At 36.2% G+C, this 20,731-nt stretch overlaps 1 protein-coding gene across 1 annotated transcript; it reads left to right on the top strand.

Annotated features, from left to right (window-relative positions):
- Positions 1–2,917: 2,917 nt before the first annotated feature.
- Positions 2,918–20,657, top strand: LOC145690938 (uncharacterized). Its single transcript, XM_081766397.1, has 6 exons — positions 2,918–3,058; positions 11,862–12,007; positions 13,450–13,737; positions 15,369–15,959; positions 17,056–17,212; positions 20,161–20,657. Exons 1-6 carry the CDS (start codon positions 2,992–2,994, stop codon positions 20,655–20,657), a joined length of 1,746 nt encoding a protein of 581 aa, XP_081622523.1. The 5' UTR covers positions 2,918–2,991.
- The last annotated feature ends 74 nt before the right edge of the window (positions 20,658–20,731 follow it).

The raw sequence follows: 20,731 nt of genomic DNA, 5'->3' as shown, positions 1-20,731 counted from the left end.
GTAATTATGATTATTATTAATTGTAATAGTAACTGTATCTGTTGACGAAGCCATGAACGCTAAGTTCTTACGGCGGAAAATAAAATAAATAAATAAAAAATAAATAAATTGACCATGACATTCTCTTAAACAAACTGGCATCCTTTAACTTCTCGAAATCAACTCTGCAATATTTTGCTTCCTACCTTCAAAATCGTAAACAAACTGTAGTATATCGTAATCATAAATCTCAAATCTTTCATGCAACATCTGGAGTCCCTCAAGGCTCGAATCTGGGACCTCTACTTTTCATTTTGGCGGTAAATGATCTACCTGAGTGCTTTCAATTTTCTAAAAATCTACTCTTTGCTGATGACCTTAAAATATTCAAGAGAATTGGTACAATTCAGGACTGTTTAGAACTTCAGAGTGACTTACAAAATCTTGAAATTTGGTGTAAACACAATAAATTTAAATTAAATGTTCGTAAATGCAGTTATTTAACATTCACTAGAAAAAAAATATATTCAATATAATTATTTAATATTAGGGAAAAACTGAAAAGGCTTGATTTTATAAGGGGTTTGGGAGTTATTTTTGATTCGAAATTATCCTTTATTCAACATATTGAAACTATTTGCAAAGAAGCCTACAAAAATCTTGGATATGTTTATCGAGTCAGTAAAGATTTCCAAAATTACCAAACTTTAATTGTGCTCTATTATGCATACGTCAGGCCGAAATTAGAATATTGTAGTAATATATGGAACCCTAATATACAGAAATACTCATTCTTGATTGAGCGTACTCAAAATAAGTTTTTAAGGCTTCTTACCCTTAAGAAAACAAAATTCTATCCAAAATTTGAAAGCTACATTAACCTTGTTGAAAATTTTAAATTTGAAACATTAGAACTCAGAAGAAGAAATATTGATTTATTGTTTTTACACAAACTCTTCCATGGCAAAATAGACTATCCTGATCTTACCGAAAATAAATATGTATCCAAGCACCATCCATTAAATTGCGCACTGCTTCGAAAAATACATTTTTTGTATGATAGCGAAAACAAACGTTTTAAGCAGATCTCCTATATGGAGAGTTAGTGCAACCTACAACAGGTTAGTTAAAGAAAATTTCAACCTGGATGTACTGGCAACGGATGTAAGTAGTTTTAAGAAGTCTATTAATTTTTTAAGAAAAATGTAATTATTACCAATAGTTTTATTAACCTATATAATCTGTATAACGATATACTATGTAACACTATAATTAGGCCTGTGCCTGTTGTGTTATATGTCAATAAATCAAATCAAATCAAACTATCTATTAATTGGAACATATTTGACATTTCTTTTACAGAAAGATAAACATCAAATTCTGAACAGTTAGTTATAAAAGAAAAACTTCTAATAATTTTCCAGGAAGTAATGCCTAAAATGGAAGCCACATTTCCTTGCTGAACTGCTATGCTGATACGTTGTATCAGAAAAGTAGTAGCCCGCTTGTCACCAGTAAGGTATGCAATACGTTTTTAGGTTATATTTTCATAATAAACCTTCATTTTCTTTTAGCACCCAACATTTGACTTTCGAATATGAAGATGTCTCCTCTTTTCAAACTAACTTACCATCGTTCAGGGAATTCTGCAGAGATCCAAACAAGCTTTGAAAGAAAGTGTTCAAGGCACAGTAATCGTGCAAAGTGTTTTTCACGAGGAAGTAAATTTTGTGAAAGTTAAGAAACTAGTAGTTGAAGCGACAGAAAGCATTGCATATGTGAAAGTGTTTCAAGCCATTACGAGTAGTGATGTCGGAAACATGTAAAAGAAGGGAAATCGCTACCATGTAAGAAGGTCGAAAGGACTAATAAAATAATAATAAAAAAAATCATTAACAGTACATTGTGCTGTCTGACGATTTTCAAGTTGATCGAAATTCAGATATAAAACATTCAGAGAAAAAATTGATAAACTACAATATTATGATTTATGTGAACGAAATCTGAACAGGTGAACGCTTCCCTATATACTGCACTGAGAAAAATTTTCATAGAAAATTTAACAGTAAAGACATGTAAAGTTGATTTTTTCGTAATTCCGTACTTATATTACGTAAATTTGGACTTGAAACCATTATAATGTTAATTTACCATGTGGCGAAGTGGAAATACAACATGCTGCATTTTGTCTTTTATGAAAAATCTGTAGTACGCAATAAATGTACGTAACGACAGGAAGGTTTTCAGTTCTGTAATGTTAAGAGTACATTCCAGACTGGAAAGAAAATGTGACGTCATTCAAGAGAGATAAATGTCTTTCAGGAATGAAAATATTACAGGCTATCCTATCTAGTACGTGTTTTTTGACATGAGTAAGGAAGATACCACAGGAAGAAGGACAAATTTTCCTTCTAATGCATTTTTTACATTATAATGTTAAAAGAAACTGAATAATGTAAAAATGTTCGTAGTAAAGTGCAAACTTCACGTCAGGAATGAAATTTTGTCATGATAATTAGATCTACCCATTCTACACTGCAAAGAGCAAACAAATCCGTTCTATACAGACATTATGTAAGGAGACAAATTGTTTTATCATTACTATTTGTGTAACGGAAGCACGATTACGTACCATTTCTACGTACAACTGATCTTTCACTCGGAAAGCAGGACATAAAAGTACGTAAAGGAATGATAGAAAGTCATTATAATGTTATATATCCCAGAAAATTGATAAAAATACATTTAGTAATGAATAATTTACAGTAAGTAATGGAAAAAGTCCTCTAACTCTGTGTAATCATACAGTTGTTTGGTATTTAACATTACAATACAGACAGTAACGCATTATTCTTGTTATAAAAGTTGCAAAGAAAGAGGCTCAAAATTTTTATTACCCACAATTCCATTCTGTATGGCAAAACGCGGGAGCCTCCATTTTTCGTGTGAAAGTCATAGTCAGTATCGCGCTTGAAGAAATAAGAAGAAAGAAAGTGTTGTTATAAGCAAAATATGGATGCGTATGTGGAAGATTTGCTGACTAATTGGAAACTAAACAATTACGTTAACATTTTTAAGGGTAAGTAATTAGCATTAGAAATAAGAAAACCTGAATCAATCAGCATGACAGCAGAAGACAATCTATCCTGCTTGAAAGTAATGATTATTTTCTAACGATCTAGAAATTACATAAAAGCTGGAGAATTTTTGTGTAGGCATGAATATTATTTTGGATATAGTATACGTGAAGCTGCATCAGTTCCCAAAGGAGCAGGACGCTCATACTTTTAGGGATTATTCATTGAGTATGTACGAACTTACAAAGGGGGCAATAAAGCGACTTTTATTTACTTATCGGCTCATACGAAAATAAAAAAAACGTACCTGTACTTTATATCGGTATGTGTAGTGCCATTGTACTTTATCTATGACTGTGTGTGTGGGGGGGGAGAGGAATTTAACGCATATCGCATGTCTTGTGCACATGGGTACTTCTTACTATTGCACTACGTAGAAAATTTATGGTATTTCGTGTAGAAGTGGTAATAGAACACAGAAGAAACGCAGATCAGGGGGTTCTCGTGTATACTATTACCATTACTTTTTGTAAAAACATGCAAGTATGTTGGTTGCACTCATGTTAGAATGCATGTGATGAACATACTAATTCAGTGCACAGTTCTGTAGGTTCCTGCTTCAGTAACTGCCTTTCCTATGAATGTAACTTCTAAATCTGTTTAGGCAACAAGTATTACTAATGTAAATAATGCTCGCTGTATTCTCTTTCTGTACGTTCAGCAATCATTGTTGTAGTGCGCACTTGCAATCCTCGTTGCAGATTCAGTTAAGAGGTCTTGTGTAAAACACCAACCAACCTGTGTTAGATGGACACTAATAAGCACGAATGCTATCTAAGCGAATCTGGGAAGGAGCTTAAGAATGAGGCCCACGCGGGAGTGCCTCCGTAGGGAGTAGGCACGTCAGCGATGTTGGGTAACGCGTAAACGAGCATTATGGAAAACCAACGCTTTCACGACACGGAGATTTCTTTTTGTAAAAGTCGTTAGCTCCTTAAATTCGTCGCACCTTACATTGTTCTTTATTAATTGCTCTACTACTACTTACCTTATGGGCGAATGCGTGGGGAAGGTTCTAGAACACAGATCCCCCATATAAATTAGTACGTACGTTGATTCCTTTCAGTACCAAAGTTTAATATTTAATTCAAATATTATTGCCAAGCGAGTGAAGGCGGGTTAAGAGCCCCGCAGGGCACGCTGTGTTTGGTCTTTGTTGCAACTAAATGGGAAGGTTCTAGGACACAGGTCTCCCTTCCCGTTTAGCTGTGGTAAAGATAGAAAACAACGTGCCCTGCGGGGCTCCAACCCCCCTTCACTCGCTGGCGCTCGCTCAGCAATATTATATAAATTAAATATTAAAATTTTGGTACAGAAAGAATCAATCCTAGCTACTAATCTATATAGGTGGACCTGTGTAGAACCATCCCCTACGTCTTATACTTTACGTAATTGTCACTTTCTGTAAGATTTTCTGGCATTAGTCGAACAGTCAGTTCTACAAATTTTGATATATTTCTTACATTTTCAGGTTACGTTAGAGCTTTTTATTTCTTTTAGTAGAGTATGCACTAAAGGACCTCCATTACTACTTGCAAATTCGCTTGAGGACTGTTTAGCAGGGTTGGCAAAGACCATGGATTTTATTGAAAAAAAAAATTTGTTTAAACCAGGTTTTTTTGGTTTAAATAATTTGCTCTGTATATTTATATCACATATAGGCAGAAATAAGCTTGTTTCGCCTTGGTGTTAGTATGCAACAACCGAGTTATGCTGGAAGGGGTCACATAAGCTTAAAGTGGAATCCAAACCGCTTCTCGGCTTACATCCAAGAGGAATTGTCTTCCATTTGAACTCGAAACCGGGACTGATTGGCCAAAAATGCGATACGTCTGCCGAGTCACTAAGGACTCCTGATAAAAATACGTTAACTGATCTTTACATATTTGCTAATATAATTGTCAGGAGTCATTAGGACAGAAGGACAAAAAGATAAACAATTGCACAAGTGGAACCATTATACAGAATTACATATGTACAATTTCAAAGTATTACGGAGTACAGAAAACTAATTTAGTCCAAGTCAGTTCATTTATTATCCAAGTTAAAGAAATATAACGAGTTACTTTATATATCAGTAAGGAAAGTGAATAAAGATACGAATTATTTGAGTCCACTTTGGCTCTGACCCATTTATACATAAATAGTTACCAAATATTCTTGTTATTGCAATCATTGCCTCTCGTGGGGTTTGTATGACCCCCTCCCCAAAAAAGTACAGCATTTCGATGTATTTTATTAATAGTAAACATTATTAAAACGATACAAGGTTTTGAATTTCCCTTTGGTTGCATAGCAATAATAACAAACTATAAAAAAAAATCACAAAAGAAACATCCATAAAGTTACATAAAAAAAGTTCCTTTTGTAATATAATCTCTTTGAGTAAAGAATGGGGTGTTTAGGTCTGAATATAGTACGAATAATATATGGGAGTGAAAAGTGATACACACACTTGTGTTCACAAATGTGTGTTCGTCAAGATTTTACGAATAGTTACACTTTTACGAACATTTTTCGTTTTTTGGTTTAAACCAGTTTTTTCTTTTAAACAGCTGGTTTAAACCAGCCAACCCTGCTGCTCAGTATAAATACAATGTTGATGTATGACAACAAGTACAGGGGATAAAACATGAACCAACTTGTGCTAGGTGGCCACTAAAAAGCACGAAGGCTATCTAACCGAGTCAGGGCAGGAGTGCAGCAAGGGTCCGAGCGGGAGCAAGGAATGCACTCGTATGGACCAGGCGCATCAACGATGCGGATATACGCATAAACAAGGATAGTGGAATAGCGCACAGACGCACACACATACAATTCTTTCACAACCGCTCAAAATTCATTTCAATATGCTGTGCATTGACAGTAATTACTTATATTCACACTCTCAGATCTTCACCGAAAAAGAAGAATTTTACCATCGTATTTTACCTATGTTTTCTGTTTGGTAGATCTGTCTGCTCGAGTAAACCCCGGTGTTTGTGCCCCATTCAAATTACACACACATATGATTCTTTCAGCTAAATTCACATTTTCCTTTGTTTCAGTGGATTATTTACGGTAATTTTACGGAATTACTCTTTTCAAATGATGGAGGGCGTGTTGGGTCAGTGGAGAGCATTCACCTCCGGTGCTTGAGGTCCCTGGTTCAATTCCAGCTCGCGCCGTGTGGACTTTGTGGTGGACAAACACCATGTTCGTGGGTTTCCTTGGGGTTCTCCAGTTTCCTCCCACTTTCTTCATTCCACCATTTTATTCATTTCTTGCCATCAACGTCTCCTTTAGCCTAACCTGCACAATCCTGGGACGTAAAACTTAGAGATTTTCAATAGTTTTTTTTTTTTCAAATGATAGTAAGTACCTCAGTATTAGTCCTTGTATTATTTTCTTCCCTTCTTTTTATTCAAAAAGGCTGTTATATGGGGTGCTTTTTACATACACAGAACAGGTACCAATGTATGCTCTGACCAATCTGTATATGGAATCCGTAATGTTCACTTTCACTTGTTTAAAATACATAACAGTAGCTTTGCTTAATATATTTAGTAAGTATTATATAAAATGTGGAAAACCAGAGACTGACGTGTTTAAGTTGTGACTCACATCATTTATTTGGTCTATTTGGATTGAAGCTTGTATAATATTGCGCAGTTTATTTTATTGCCAGGTGTGCAGGGTGCGAATTACCGGGGGGTTGAGGGGGAATTTCCCCCTCTATCACGTTTCGCTCCGAAAAAAATCAACTGAAGTATCCCTACCGAGGATGCTCGCTTCCTCCCCCCCCCCAACCAACGCTTAGTATAAGGCCAAATTTCACTTTTTTTGGTCATTTCTTGTAAGTTTAATCTGCTAGCCGTATTTCGAAATGGGCGATGTAAACCATTCAGTTTTGATCATTTCTGATTTCCGGACTGTTTCCACCGTTGCTTAGTTGAAGTATATTATTATGGCTACAGTTATTACTCCGAAACGTATCCCCAAACCCTTCAGTTTCGTCGCTCGTGAATTTGAATGTATTAATTACGTATAACAAAGTCGCATAGGATTTTATAAATGCTCTTAGAAGTTGGCCAAGAAGCAGTAAACAAATAGGGCCTTATGCAGAGCCGTTTTGAAGTCTGATTAACGCCATACTACGGGGTTGACCTGTAGTACCTGTCTTTTTGGCGAGAAGAAAATGTAACCACATACAGAAACTCGTCTAAATAATGCTGTATAATCTCGAGGAAGTGTGCCCAGCTCTTAGCAGACACCCCCCCCCCCCAATCCTGTGAGGTGAGACAACAGACATGGCGTCAGTGTTGGAAACTTGAAAAAGCTGTAAATTTGTGGCCTCAATGCAACACGAAGAATGCGATTGGAGGTAAATTTGCGATAGATTTCGAAACGTAAGATTTTCCTTGACATAAGTAAGTCATAATATCATATCTTTATGTCGCAGAAAGATTAGATATCGTCTATCGTCTAGTGTAGTCCGCCCATTCCTCGGTTGGCCCCAACTTCTCTTTTCATATGAATACCTACTTTGGACATCACAAATATATATTTTTTTTTTACATTTTACTACACTTTTATTTTAAATTAACTTTAAATAACTAAAGGGGAATTAAAATTTACACGATATACACACTGATTTCACAAACAGCATAAGTGATCAGCACTTTTAGAAGGTACACCAACGCTTACTGAGCCCAGTGCCGACAGCTAGTGCTCTCAAACGGGTTGGGTCAGGCTTCATCGGGTCAGGGCTTGAGTCGAATCTCCTTGGGTCACAGGTCGGGTCAGGGCTGCTCTAGCCATGGGTCGGCTCGGGTCAACTTCTTATGCGTCGTTTCGGCTAAAACCTATTCAGGTTGAGTCGGGTCGGGTCGATGTTCAGGGGCCAGTCCGCCCCTGAATAAGCCCAAAAATCAAACACTCGCCCTTGTACTTAAAGATCCAAATTTAAATGATTTTACATACATTATTCTAACAGGGTTCTTAATATGTATTCCGAAGAGGTTCTCATGTTCTGTTCACCCTGTTCATTACTCCAGGTGCCTTTCTTCGATCCAGTTCCGCAGACTAGGCAACAAATTTAAAAAAAAAAAAAACTTTAACGTTTGTAGTTTTTTAATCTGCTTCCATTAATGCATAAAAGAAATCCATAATCGAATAAAATGACACTTTTAAAAGGCATTCATGTATGTTTTCTCGTCTGGTGGGCAACACTACTAATCCGCATAATGAAGGATACAATCTGGTTAATGTGTAAAATACAGATAACTATTAACAGGTGGTAAAGTCCTTACATAGAGTATCAGAGGACGAAATCTCTTTTCTTTGTAGGGGCCGCGGTGGCTCAGTGGTAGAGCGTTCACCTCTGGTGCTTCGGGTCCCGGGATCGATCCCAGCCCCCGCCAAGAGAAAAGGTGGACAAACACCGTGTGCGTGGGTTTTCTCGGGGTTCTCCCGTTTCCTCCCACTTTCTTCATTCCACCATTTCATTCATTACTCATCATCACCGTCTCCTTTAGCCTAACCGGCATAACCGTGGGACGTAAAACTGAAAGATTTCATTTCATTTCATTTTCTTTTCTTTGTACAAACGTCGGTATCTCCCTGCACTTGTAGGAGATAATGAAAGGATTTCGTTTTTCTGTACATTCAATGGGATAGTTTATTCGAATTCAACCTTGTAATTTAATATGCGCTATTCTCCTCAATGTATGTATTGATTCTAGTGACTACATTTAGAAAGCTATCTGCCATAGAGTACAAAATGCAGTAGTAGAACAGTAGCGTTTTATAAAGTATTTCAATGTTGCCGCTTCCATAATTTATTTCAGTAGTTTGTAGGATAACCGTTGATTTAATTATAGCATCAACTCTACGAGGCATTGAATACATCAAAATTGAACCAGAAACTTTTAATCCTAACTAGCTAAAAGAAATACGCCCGTTATCGAACGGGAGAAATCGATTTGAGGCAGCGAGAGACAAAGGGGTGTAAGTGACATTTGCGATAAAGTTTATTTATATATAGAAAATGGACTCCCCACTGCATAATATATGAACTGGATATTGAAGGACGCTATAGCCTACTTGCGTCTCTATTCATGAATACACTACGGCATGCTTCACAATCCAGTTCATACATTATGCTCCACGGAGTTCATTTTCTAAACTGGGGACCAGCGTTCACCAGGAATGGTTTCTGCCTAAACTTAAAGTGCTGCGCAGTTTCTAGTTGGCACGAAACTAATTGTCACTGACTGAGAGAAAACACGAAATGTGTAGTCTTCACGACGCACATGGAAAGTGAAGTCTTCACAACGTTGTAATTCACCCTTCCTTTCCCATCTTGGGGGACAGCTCATTGCCTAGAATAGATTAAAAAATGACGTCACAATGTAAATAGAAAACGAAAACTGAAATGAAATCTTTTGAGTTTTACGTCCCACGCTTATGCCGGTTAGGCTAAAGGAGACTGTGATGATGAGAGATTAATGAAATGATGGAATGAAGAAAGTGGGACGAAACGGGAGAACCCCGAGAAAACCCACGCACACGGTGTTTGTCCACCTTTTCTCTTGGCGGGGGCTGGGATCGATCCCGGGACCCGAAGCACCAGAGGTGAACGCTCTACCACTGAGCCACCGCGGCTCTCTAATGTCAATAAATAAAATAAGTAAATACATAAAATATATTTTTAAAAATAGATATTTGCACGAGATACTGTTATCACTGGCCACCTAACTGCTTTTCTTTTCAGTACAGTAAATAAGTAAATGTAGATGTAGGATTATATGTGAATATATTCTGAATCTAACTGTCTGATTTTGAAATCTTATGCTCTGGTGTAATCTGTTTCTTTGTCAAACCAAAGGCCGCGAGCGAGATGGGGGAGGCTCATAACTTGTATGTAAGTGACACTGGCAATCATTTTTGGATTGGTGAGTGCGTCTGACTTTGAAATTTTGAACTATTGTTCCAAGCATTCAGCATGACATGCAACCTAGTGTCTTAAGAGTTTGAGCATTGCGTGCAAGGGGGGAGATCTGAGTGTAAGTGTGCTTATCCAACCAAACCCTCAGCTTAGGTATTGGAGGTTATTACGTAAACATTAAGAATTGTTTTGATAAAGATGATTGTTGTTGTTATGGCGAACTGGCACAGAAATTTTTACTTATATATAAGGCAGTTCGCATACGTGTAACTTTTTTGCGGGAATGGGGGCAAGATAATGGGGTCATAAGCCGTAGCTCGTTTTGCTTTTATACGTAAATCTGGCACTGATTAAGCAACATATTTTTAGTAAATCATTACAGAAGTTCAATTTATTTATTTGCTAAGAAAATTGAGATCCTCAGCACTAACGCTGCAGCGTTATTAACGCTCATATAGTCCATCCAGTGTTGTAGCCATTGATCCAATAAGCCAGCGTTATCGCGCCCAGAGGCGTTGACAATACTTGGTTAACGCGTGGTTGCCGCCGCTCTCTGTCAGCATTAATTGCGGGTTGATTCCGCTCATATACTCCAAACCTTAAGTGTCTTCACCACCGAAAATTTTAGAAATTTTCTGTAATATCTTCAAAACAAATAAAAATATTCAAAAAGCAAAGAAGTACTGCACTAGACAATATTAATTTTCATGTGATATTGTTATTACGACTCATATATCAGCTTTCGATATGCAACTGTCGGTAAATTTAGCATTTTTTTGAAGGTTCTGTAAATAGCAGCACACCACAAGCAAATACATGAATTATGGTAGGGTGTCACATGCAAAATCAGATTGTCTAGTGATTTGAATCTTTGCTTTTTGATTTTTTTTTTATTCGAAGATATGGCAGAAAAAACTCTAAAGTTTGCGGTAGTGTAATTTTGCTATGGTGAGCACTCTCAATAAACAGGAAAAATGTAGCAAAAGTGAGTAGGTTACGCTAAGTTTAATACCCCTCTCATTAAAAAGAAGGTATTTCAAGTTGATAAACACAAAGCTCCGCATACAGTGGATGGAAACGTTAATCAACAAAAGGAAGCAGAAGTTGTCTGTTGTCATGATGTAAAGATCCTCAGCATATGCATTAGGGCAGTGTCGTCTTCCTCAACGTATGTTCGTTGATTTGTACCTTTCTTAAGCATAGTTTCGCAGATTGGGCCAACACGTAAAAAGGGCTTCATAAGATTATATTTTGATTCGACTTTCGTTAGTGGAAAAATACAGAATATAACAAATCATATTGCTGAGATAAAAATACACAAGGGAAAAGATGACATTGTTAAATTACTAGGCACAATCATGTGTATATATGCCAAAGTTTTTCACCGCATGAAAGCACCCTACCTACTCACAACAATCTTAGAAGTTTTGAAACGTATAAATAAAAACTCTAAGCAAGTTTATCATTGTATGAATTCTTTTGTTCACGAGAATATAGGTTATCATTTTTAGTAATGAACTGCAGAGTTTATTTTGATGTAATGTGGAATGAAGTTACATTTTTATTTCCATTCCATAAATTTCATTATGGTGTTGCATTTCTTCAGTTAATGTCATATTTTGAATTACCCTTTCACCACCTCTATTGCAGTGTATAAATGGTTAATATTATGATTACATTTGCTCATTCTGCATTTGTGTAGGAAAAATAGTACGTAATGTAAGATGCTTCTACAAGTAGGTGCATGAATAGCAGAGAATGAGGGTCAGAAACAACCTGAACAGTGCTTTAAGAGGCTAAGTATCTTTCTTTTCCAGAGAATGGTGTAGATTTTTTTGCACTTCAACACTTAGAGGATAGAGACATCGAACAGCTAATACCTCAGGCAGGGCCAAGAGTAAAATTCAAGGTTAACTGGAAATCTTGGAAACAGGATCTTCAGAAAGCAGATGAAAACAGCAGGGTAGGTTATTCTTGTGTGTCAGCTACACATCATAAGTGGAATCCTCCTGTTCTATTTGTCAGTAGTTCACGTACTGTAAAGTAGAAATAGACTCGTTAACATGGAAGTCGGGAAGTAGATGTGACCTGTTTCAACTACACAGTAGGTATGACAGACTTCTTTCAAGATGAAGGCATTTTGCTCAATTCAATGCGCAATCTGTGAACACCACTATTTGTGAACATGCATGTTAACCACAGAAGTTATAAGTATAAATAAAATGTGCTTTTTTTTTCAGGCAGACGTACAAACCAGAACAATTTTTTAGTTCCTCTTTCGCATTCATGTTATGAAAATCATAGACTGTGTGCTCTCTTGCGTCAACGTCCACAAATGTTTCTAATATCTGTTAGATGTGAAGTGTACAAAATTATACATCCCTAGAATTGGTGATAGATCAATAGCAATAATGTGCCTGTATGGCGGTATTGAAACCCAGCTAATACCATTTAACCTTAATTTTGCCAATACCAACACCATTGAATGTTACTATTAGCCAATCCAATTCCTGTACTCCTACGCTGATAAATTTCACATAATAGTTGCTTTAAGTTGTTACACAAAAACTGGCAAGTTGATGATGCAATTCTTCTTCTTGCGATTCATAACAGCATTGCTTCCGTAGGAAATGAAAGACTTTAAACTTGTAAAAAAGAGAGAGATATTATAATTAGCTCATTTCAGACAATCATTTCTCTCTATTACTTTTCAGAGATGTAATGATCTTCCTCTTTCCCTTTTTTAAAACACTATTAAATGTTAATAGTGTCATACTGTTGCCAAGAGTGTCGTTAACATTGGTCTTGCATTATATTGCAAAGGATTACTAGTTTCAATAAATGTTAGAGTGTAAAAGTGTATTGATCTCTTTAAAAAAAATCAATATTTTGGACTAGTATTGTTAAATTGTGTTTCTAACTGATACCACATACCTTTGAAGTTAGGTATCAACCATTCTGATACTTCTTGAAATCTTAGCTATCGACACCGATATTATTGATTTGACGATCCATGTCTACCATTAGATATGGATATATACCATTGATGGATTTGCCAAACAGACTTTATCACTGCCCACACTTCAGTTTTCCACAAACATCCATCAGTATTGCAAGCATCCATATCTGCATTGGCCATTGTTAATGCTGATCAGATGCGTTCATATCAGCAAAATGGTCCTTCCGTGGTACCTGGTATGAGCCGCATTATGAAAATTGACAAGTAGTTAGAATTATAGTACCTCCTTTAACACAAGTATATGTTTGCTCACATTTTTGTTTCCTTCTTGTGTGACGTGGTACTTAAGAAATTAGTCATGTCCTTTGTAGTGTTTTAGCAAATGGCATTCACATGTTTATTAAATACTCATGCTTCTTGTGAGTCATTTTAAGGTTTGTACTCAGTTGCAGGAAGAAGCAGATAGGTTGCTTCTTGACTTAACAACGCCAACATCGTTTGGAAACAGTTCTTGGTGTGAAGGAAGGAAATCAACATTCAATGCAATAGAGAGAGATAGATTAGAAGAAACTCCTGGAACATCCGCAGATTTACGAGAGGAACACCAGCAGGAAGAAAACAGACAAAATACTTCTGACATTCAGTCTCTTGCTTCCAATTCCAGTTCAACTTCTTGCACTCACTCAGTGGAAGGCGAAAAGCAAATCAGGCACAGCGAATCAGAGGGAAATCATGTAAGTTTTGGTGTAATGGAATAAATGTCTACAGGTTTTAATCATGAATGTTTATGGGACTGAATAAAGCAATCATCGCTCAAGGGAAATACATCAATATGGCTTTGTGAATGTAACATTTTTAAAATTGTTTGCATGCCTCTTCTGTGTGAACGTGGATTTATGTCCAAATGACAATTTTCCGTACATGTTAGGTTGTATATTGTATTTATCAATCCATGTTCCTTCTTGATACAAAGAAATCATAAATGGGATCTTATAAGTTTATAAATAAAGTACAACACATTTTGGTAGCATGTGTATAATGTGAATATTAAAGATTTAGGAGAAGGATTTCACATTCATTTTTACCATGGAGATCATAAAGGAAAGGGTATTACAGTTTCTTAAACAAATTTTTAAAATTGCACTCATTTCGATAACCAGACATTTTATCCTTACCCCATTCTGTATACAGCTGGAATTTGCAAGTAGTTACACTGTTACTTCATGCCACTAGCCAGGTTTCAAAGCCAAGCGTGCTTCGTCGTCAGCTGAATCCATGAAATACTACAACAGGTGGATTTCATAAGGTTTACACGAACTACAGTATAGTTTTTTCTCACGTTTACAAATACGTTGAGCACCTAGATAAAATACGAAACATTGTTATAGCTACTTGGTTGAGATTGTGAACATGAGAGAAAAGTAGAAAACGTAGTTGCTGTAACACTGAAATGAAAATCTGTGTAGTGAAATCCACCAGCGTCGATCCACCTGTCGATGAAGCATGCTTGGCTGAAAATCTGGGTTGTTGAGTGAACAAGCGAACTACTTAGAAATTCCAGATGTATATATGAGGGTTGAGAGTTCTATATGTAATAGCTATACGAAATGGTCTTTTTACTTCAACAATTTGGGACCAATTTACTACAGAATTTTGTTTTCGTTTATGATAATTTAATCTAAACATAAAAAATCTACAGTAATTTTCTGTGAAACCTCGTTTACTATAAATGAAATAAACATTTGGTAAAGAATCGGGGTAAAAGTACATATCTTTTTTTTATTTTCAGATACACTCCCTTGCTGCTATTTAAGGAATGTTTTGTCGAATCCCTTCTTGTATTGTACTATTAATGTGGGATAATGGAACATACAGGGACTTTTTCCTGTTGACAAACTCTCCCCAAAAGACCCTGATTGTGATTTTGCGTTTGTGATTAGTCACTCTGATATTATAATCAGATATTCATGCTCATGTTTTCCCTATGTACATTCTCTTCAGTTCAGGTAATTTTAGGTAACACTTCCAGTTGGAGGACTCGTGTAAGAAACCTTAAGGGAAATTATACCTTGTTTTTACTGATAATTCATTTTCATTTTCTACATTTGCACTACATTTATATTTCATTAAAAGTTTTGAAGGTTCACTTTACAATGTAAGAGGAAAATGCAAACTACAGTGAAATAAAAAGATAAAAATAATACGCTTATAAATCAGAAAATGTGAGGTCAGTGTATACTTTCTCAAATCTTGCTGTGATTAGGTTTTCAAATGGAGATGCAAGCCATGAAATATATTTGTTTTCGTTTTCTTTCATTAGGGACTTCATGGATATCCTTGTTCATAATGCTTTCGTTGCTTGCAGGTGCTTACTATATTGCAATGCACACTGGATGGAAAAGCCATTCTTGCTAAAGGAGAAAAGAACAATGGTTTACTAGATAATGCTTCAAGGTGTAATTTAGCACGACTTATAGTAAAGCATGAGTTAGAAGAAAATCCGACACGGCTAATAACACGAGGTGAATTTACACGCTGGGCACATGAAATAGCAACCATTTTTGGGAAAGAATCACCATCTGTGTATTACGCAGCTTACATTGGAACCACGAACTACCAAAGAAAACGCAATGCTTCTGGGAAGTTGTATGAGGCCTACATTTCAAGAAGAAGAGTTCTAAGAAAGAGAGGAGATATTCCAAGTAGAAGGTCCTCTTCTGCATCACCTGCATCTTCACTAGGTGACGACACAGACATTATTGAAGAACCCATTCCAGACCCAGTAATAGATGAGAAGTTACAGTGGCTCAGAACGTCACTAGATCCCTGGCATGTTGTGTGCGATAATTGGAGAGCAACAGCAGAAGCTAGATTGAAAGCCCTGGAACAGCCTGGGACGGTTGGTGCTTACCTTGACTTGTACCCTGTTTTGAAAACACCACAAGCTTATACATTGGTAAGTGCACATTTACTGTACTATTGGAAAGTATTTAACAACTGAGTGAGGTGTCTCATTTTTCACAAAACACGTGTTCATTTCAATTCAACGCTGTCCTCATTAAAACATATAGGTCGAATAATGAGGTGGGGAAAACATGTAAGATTTACATGTGTACAGACCACTATCACAAGGAAACAGCTCCACCCATAATTGCGCTCAGGCACAGTTTTAAGCTGTGAGAGCTAGATTTAGTTAAAGTTCTTGCATCAAAATTTTGACTGTTAATAGCTATATACATTATGTTAATTGTATTTTATATTCTATTTCTCTCCCTTCCATACTACAGTTTTATATCATGTATTCTGCTAGAGAAAGGTACGATGTGGTATTGATTTGATACGTAGATTTTACTTTCCTTGACCATTACTTTCATCTTATTATATTTGGTTGTTTGTGAATATGTAAAATTGCTGAATTGTAACATTGTGTAAAAAATGCGAGTTTTGTAATTGATTTTCTTCATTCTCTTTCCAATTTGGTAACTTGAACCACTTGAAAGTGAGAAATTAAAAAAAAAAGACACATAGAAATAATTAACTATGTCTGTAGATTAAAATTGAAGTCTCCTTGCACTTGCTTGCTGGTGCTGTGAAATTTTGTCTTTTATTATTTATTTTATTTATTTATTTTTCTTAAGAACCATGGCAAAAGGTTCATATGTTTTTAGTGGATGTGAACTTGATTGGTTTTAGTCATTGTGAACTGAGAATGGCCTACATGAGCTTTGCACAACTTAAATGTTGATCGTAGCAATCTTCCAGAAAAGGGTTCCAGTATATTACCAAAATATTGAAGAAAAATAGAAACTTAAGCAGGTAATTTTAATGTACAGAAATGGTTAATTTTTTTAAGAAAAAAAGTTTGCCCGTTTCCTGTTATGTTTGACACATCGGTTGCTTATCTTTTAATGCGTTAATTACTATTATGAAAAATGAATAGGAAAACTTGATGTTTCATTCCTGTAGGAACATTAATGAGAAATTTTACACTTGTTTCATATTTAAGATTTCATCGTGATACCTCACTACTAATAATGTTGCTCTTTTTGCAGCTGTTGGAGGACTACTCCTTCCTTTACCCTGGTACTGAAGACAATTTGTTTAACAGAATTGTTCTACTTCAAGACAAAATTCTGCATTTGTTGGAGTTGAAAAGAAATTTGAAAGAAATACATTCTCTTTCAGCACCGTACATCTGTGCTGTTCATGGTAAGTACAGTGCTTCAAGCACTATTTATTTTTGTAATACAGTCAAACCTAGGGTGATCAGGCGTACTGATTTTCGCAGTACAGTATTATTTTTCAAATAGCTTTCCTGTGTGTTCCAAAGACATCTAGAAAATTGAGATCTGTCCTTTTTTTAAAAGTCCTGATTAAATTTATTTGCAATACTTTAATGTTTCATTCTTTATTCACAACATATCGAATCACAGGCACTTTTTTTCTGAATGATAAACTTTTTTTTTTCAACACTGCTCAAAAAATTATTGTTAGGAAAATAAAACAATCGACAAACCATTGTTTTGTAATGCAGTTGGTTTTACTGAGAAAGTCTTGTTGAGATGTCGGTAAGGCAGGATTGGTCACTTATTTCAAGTCACAGCAGTGACGCCAATCAATTTAACTGGAGTTTCCTCGTGCCAGTCTTTTTCTGTCATTTCTTAAAATAATCCCAGGCTCTGAAAATCAATTTTAAAAAGTAAGTTTTTAGCCCTAAACGAAGTTTCACTATACGTTCCTAAAAATAAACTACAAGCGCATGTATTAATTATGTGTCTAATTAATTATAATGCAAATGATATTATTTGATTATAGTACAAATAAATTTGATTCATCTATTTGCGACTTGCAGTGTGAAGTATTTGCGCTTCTTTCAGTAGTATTACTTGTCTAAATACATTGTTGTGAATAGGCAGAGAGAAAATTCTTTATAGTTCAATCGTGACCTTTTTTTATTGTTTTTGTTGATACTCCATTAAATTGTTTGAAATTCTTTCAACTATCTTGTATTTCGACATGAAAGTATTTGGAGATGTGTTGATTTCTTAAAAATGAATGATTGCCTTGAGGTTAACGTGAAATGAAACAGAGATACGTATTGCCGATGCACAGGCTATCATTTATTATTATGCTTCTGTCCTACTTTTCACTTGTCAGAATCTGGTTACCCTAGTCAAACCCATTTAAAACATCATTGGAGGGGACCAGAGGGAAAGGAGCAATTTCAAAAGTGCCCAATTTTCCCGTTTTCGGTGCACCCATACACTTTGGTGTGGGAAGAGGTCGTGGTCTAAGACCTTCACATATAAACACTGGTGGGCATAGCTCAGTGAAACATGACCAAAAATGGGTCAACAATACAATGAAAATGCCCATAAGACGTGCATATTTTTGACATATATTTTGTATATTGCCCAAAAGAAGGGGCGTGCTCCGTTGAAGGTTGATGGAAGTGAGACTACACGTTGAACTCTACAAGCACTATGAGTTTCATCACACTCGAGCCTGCGGAACAGAGAAACAAATCGGGTCAAAGTCATATGCTCAGAGTGGCTTTATATGAATCAAACACCTTACGTTGTTCGTGCGCATATCCACTCAAGGCGCAGTAATCGGTTAAAGTACTGCATTTTCGTTTTATGCGATCTTGGTCGGGTGGGGACGATTGCATTATAGGATAGTTTTGTCAATGTGCAAATGAAACATGGAGAGTTGGATGTTGTGCCCATGTCATGCTCATTATTTGGTACTTAGGAATGGGCAAAGAAATGTAGCACGTCCGAAGACATCCACAAGAAGACTATTTTATTCACAAGAAGACGAATCTAGGCTCTTGAGCGATATCGATGAACCATTCGTCAGAGGATGAGGAAATCGGCAATTAAACCCTTTTGCATACTTATGTACAAGTACTTTTGTATAATACATTACGTCGTACATAATAATCACCTCAACTGCCTGAGCGGTACTGGGAGTAAGGAAAACCTTGTACTACAGCTCCGGTAATGAATAAATCATTTTGTACCTTTCAATACCACGTGTTACTCTAGTGCAATGATCATTTTGTTTCTTCGAACAATGTTTTTTTTTTAAAGATATGGTGTAGAATGTGCGAAATCCTAACTAGCATTCGCTTCCACTTATTTCATCTTTAAGAAGACCATTCAGCGGAAATACGACACATGGCTACGGCATTCTCTTGCGAGAGGTTTGCCTCATATCAAGCCAGTCTGAGCATTGGAAATGGTACGTCCCTTGAATTTGACCCGATTTGTTTCTCTGTTCCGCACACTCGAGTGCGATGAAATTCATGGTGCTTGTCGAGTTCAATGTGTAATCTCATTTGCATAAAACCTAACGGAGCGCGCCCCCTCTTTTGAGCGATATACAAAAAAATATGTCAATCAAATGCGCGCCTTTCACTCTTAGTTATGGCCACCATTATTTATATGTGAAGGTCTTAGGCCACGATTTCTTCTCACATCAAATTGTATGTGCGCAACGCAAACGGGAAAATTAGGCAATTTTGGAACAGTTACTCTGATACTCTATTAAGCGGATGTTATTTATGAACAGCAAAATCAAACATTTTCTTTTGCTTGATTTTAATTGTACACATCATGAAACGTGTTTCTACGAAGTTTCAGCTAAATTGAAAATTATGAATTTGCCGAAAATCGCATTTTAAGTTCAAAGTTTACAGTATTGCAAGACATAGAGTATAAACTATTATATAGACGTTTGAGAGAAAACAAAAGTATTGAGCTTAATCGGTAGATAGTAAGCGTCCCTCACACCGGGAAGTGCCACATAATGATATTGACATGTTTTTGGTTTTAAAAGTAGTGCGTAATTGGCCTTTATTTTTGTTTACGCACTGCAACTTCTTGTAGGAAGTCTTGAATGGAAGAGAACTTAGTCCACAAATCTGATTACATAGATATATCATTGGCACTGTTGAAAAAAGTTTTAAAACATCTACAGCTTGTAAAGTGTGTAAAACTGAAGTTACTACCGAGTCAGCATCCTCTCCATCTTATTTAGTTGCTTTCGTATAACAGTGAATTAAGTTTTCATTTATGTGCCACAGATAGTACATAAAAATGACCTCTCTTATATGGAGACCTATCATGTAATTCACCATTTACTGATTTCAGATAAGGACATTTCACCTGACGTGAAGACAAATGTTGCTCTGATTTGTCTGCCACTGTTGCTACCTGTGGTACCCATCAAGAGGAACTGTAAGAGGACAACATGGCGCCCATCAAAATTGGAAATACGTGATGGATTCATCACACACATTACATCTGACAGTCACCTGCAGAACACAATTCAACAGAGGAAAGAAAAACTACAAAAACTGGGGGCTACATTTCAGCCTTTGGTTGTTCTTGTGGGTGAGGACATAACGTCAGTTACATGCTCCTATGTCGTCGTCGAGAACACTTTGTACAAATTCAATTCATTACAAAGCGCTGTTGACACATGTTTCAAAATCTTTCATGCTACTAGTGCTAGGTATCCTGAGGAGTCAGAAAGTGTCTGGTTGTTAATGCAAAGGGGATTTTATGGTATTAAAACAGTTCATGATAGAATGACTCAAGGTGTTCGGTGTCTCATGTCTGATTTACGCATAAGTGAACCACAATAAAGATACATAATGTTTACCTGTTTTGCATGTAAAAAGAATTTCAATCGTCCATCTGATATTCAATATCATACAAG

The sequence above is a fragment of the Thermobia domestica genome, chromosome 7, assembly GCF_964235325.1.
Source record: "Thermobia domestica chromosome 7, izTheDome1.hap1.1, whole genome shotgun sequence".
Classification (NCBI taxonomy): domain Eukaryota; kingdom Metazoa; phylum Arthropoda; class Insecta; order Zygentoma; family Lepismatidae; genus Thermobia; species Thermobia domestica.
The sequence above is the reverse complement of the archived record's forward strand: the minus strand, read 5'-3'. Positions and strand labels throughout refer to the sequence as shown.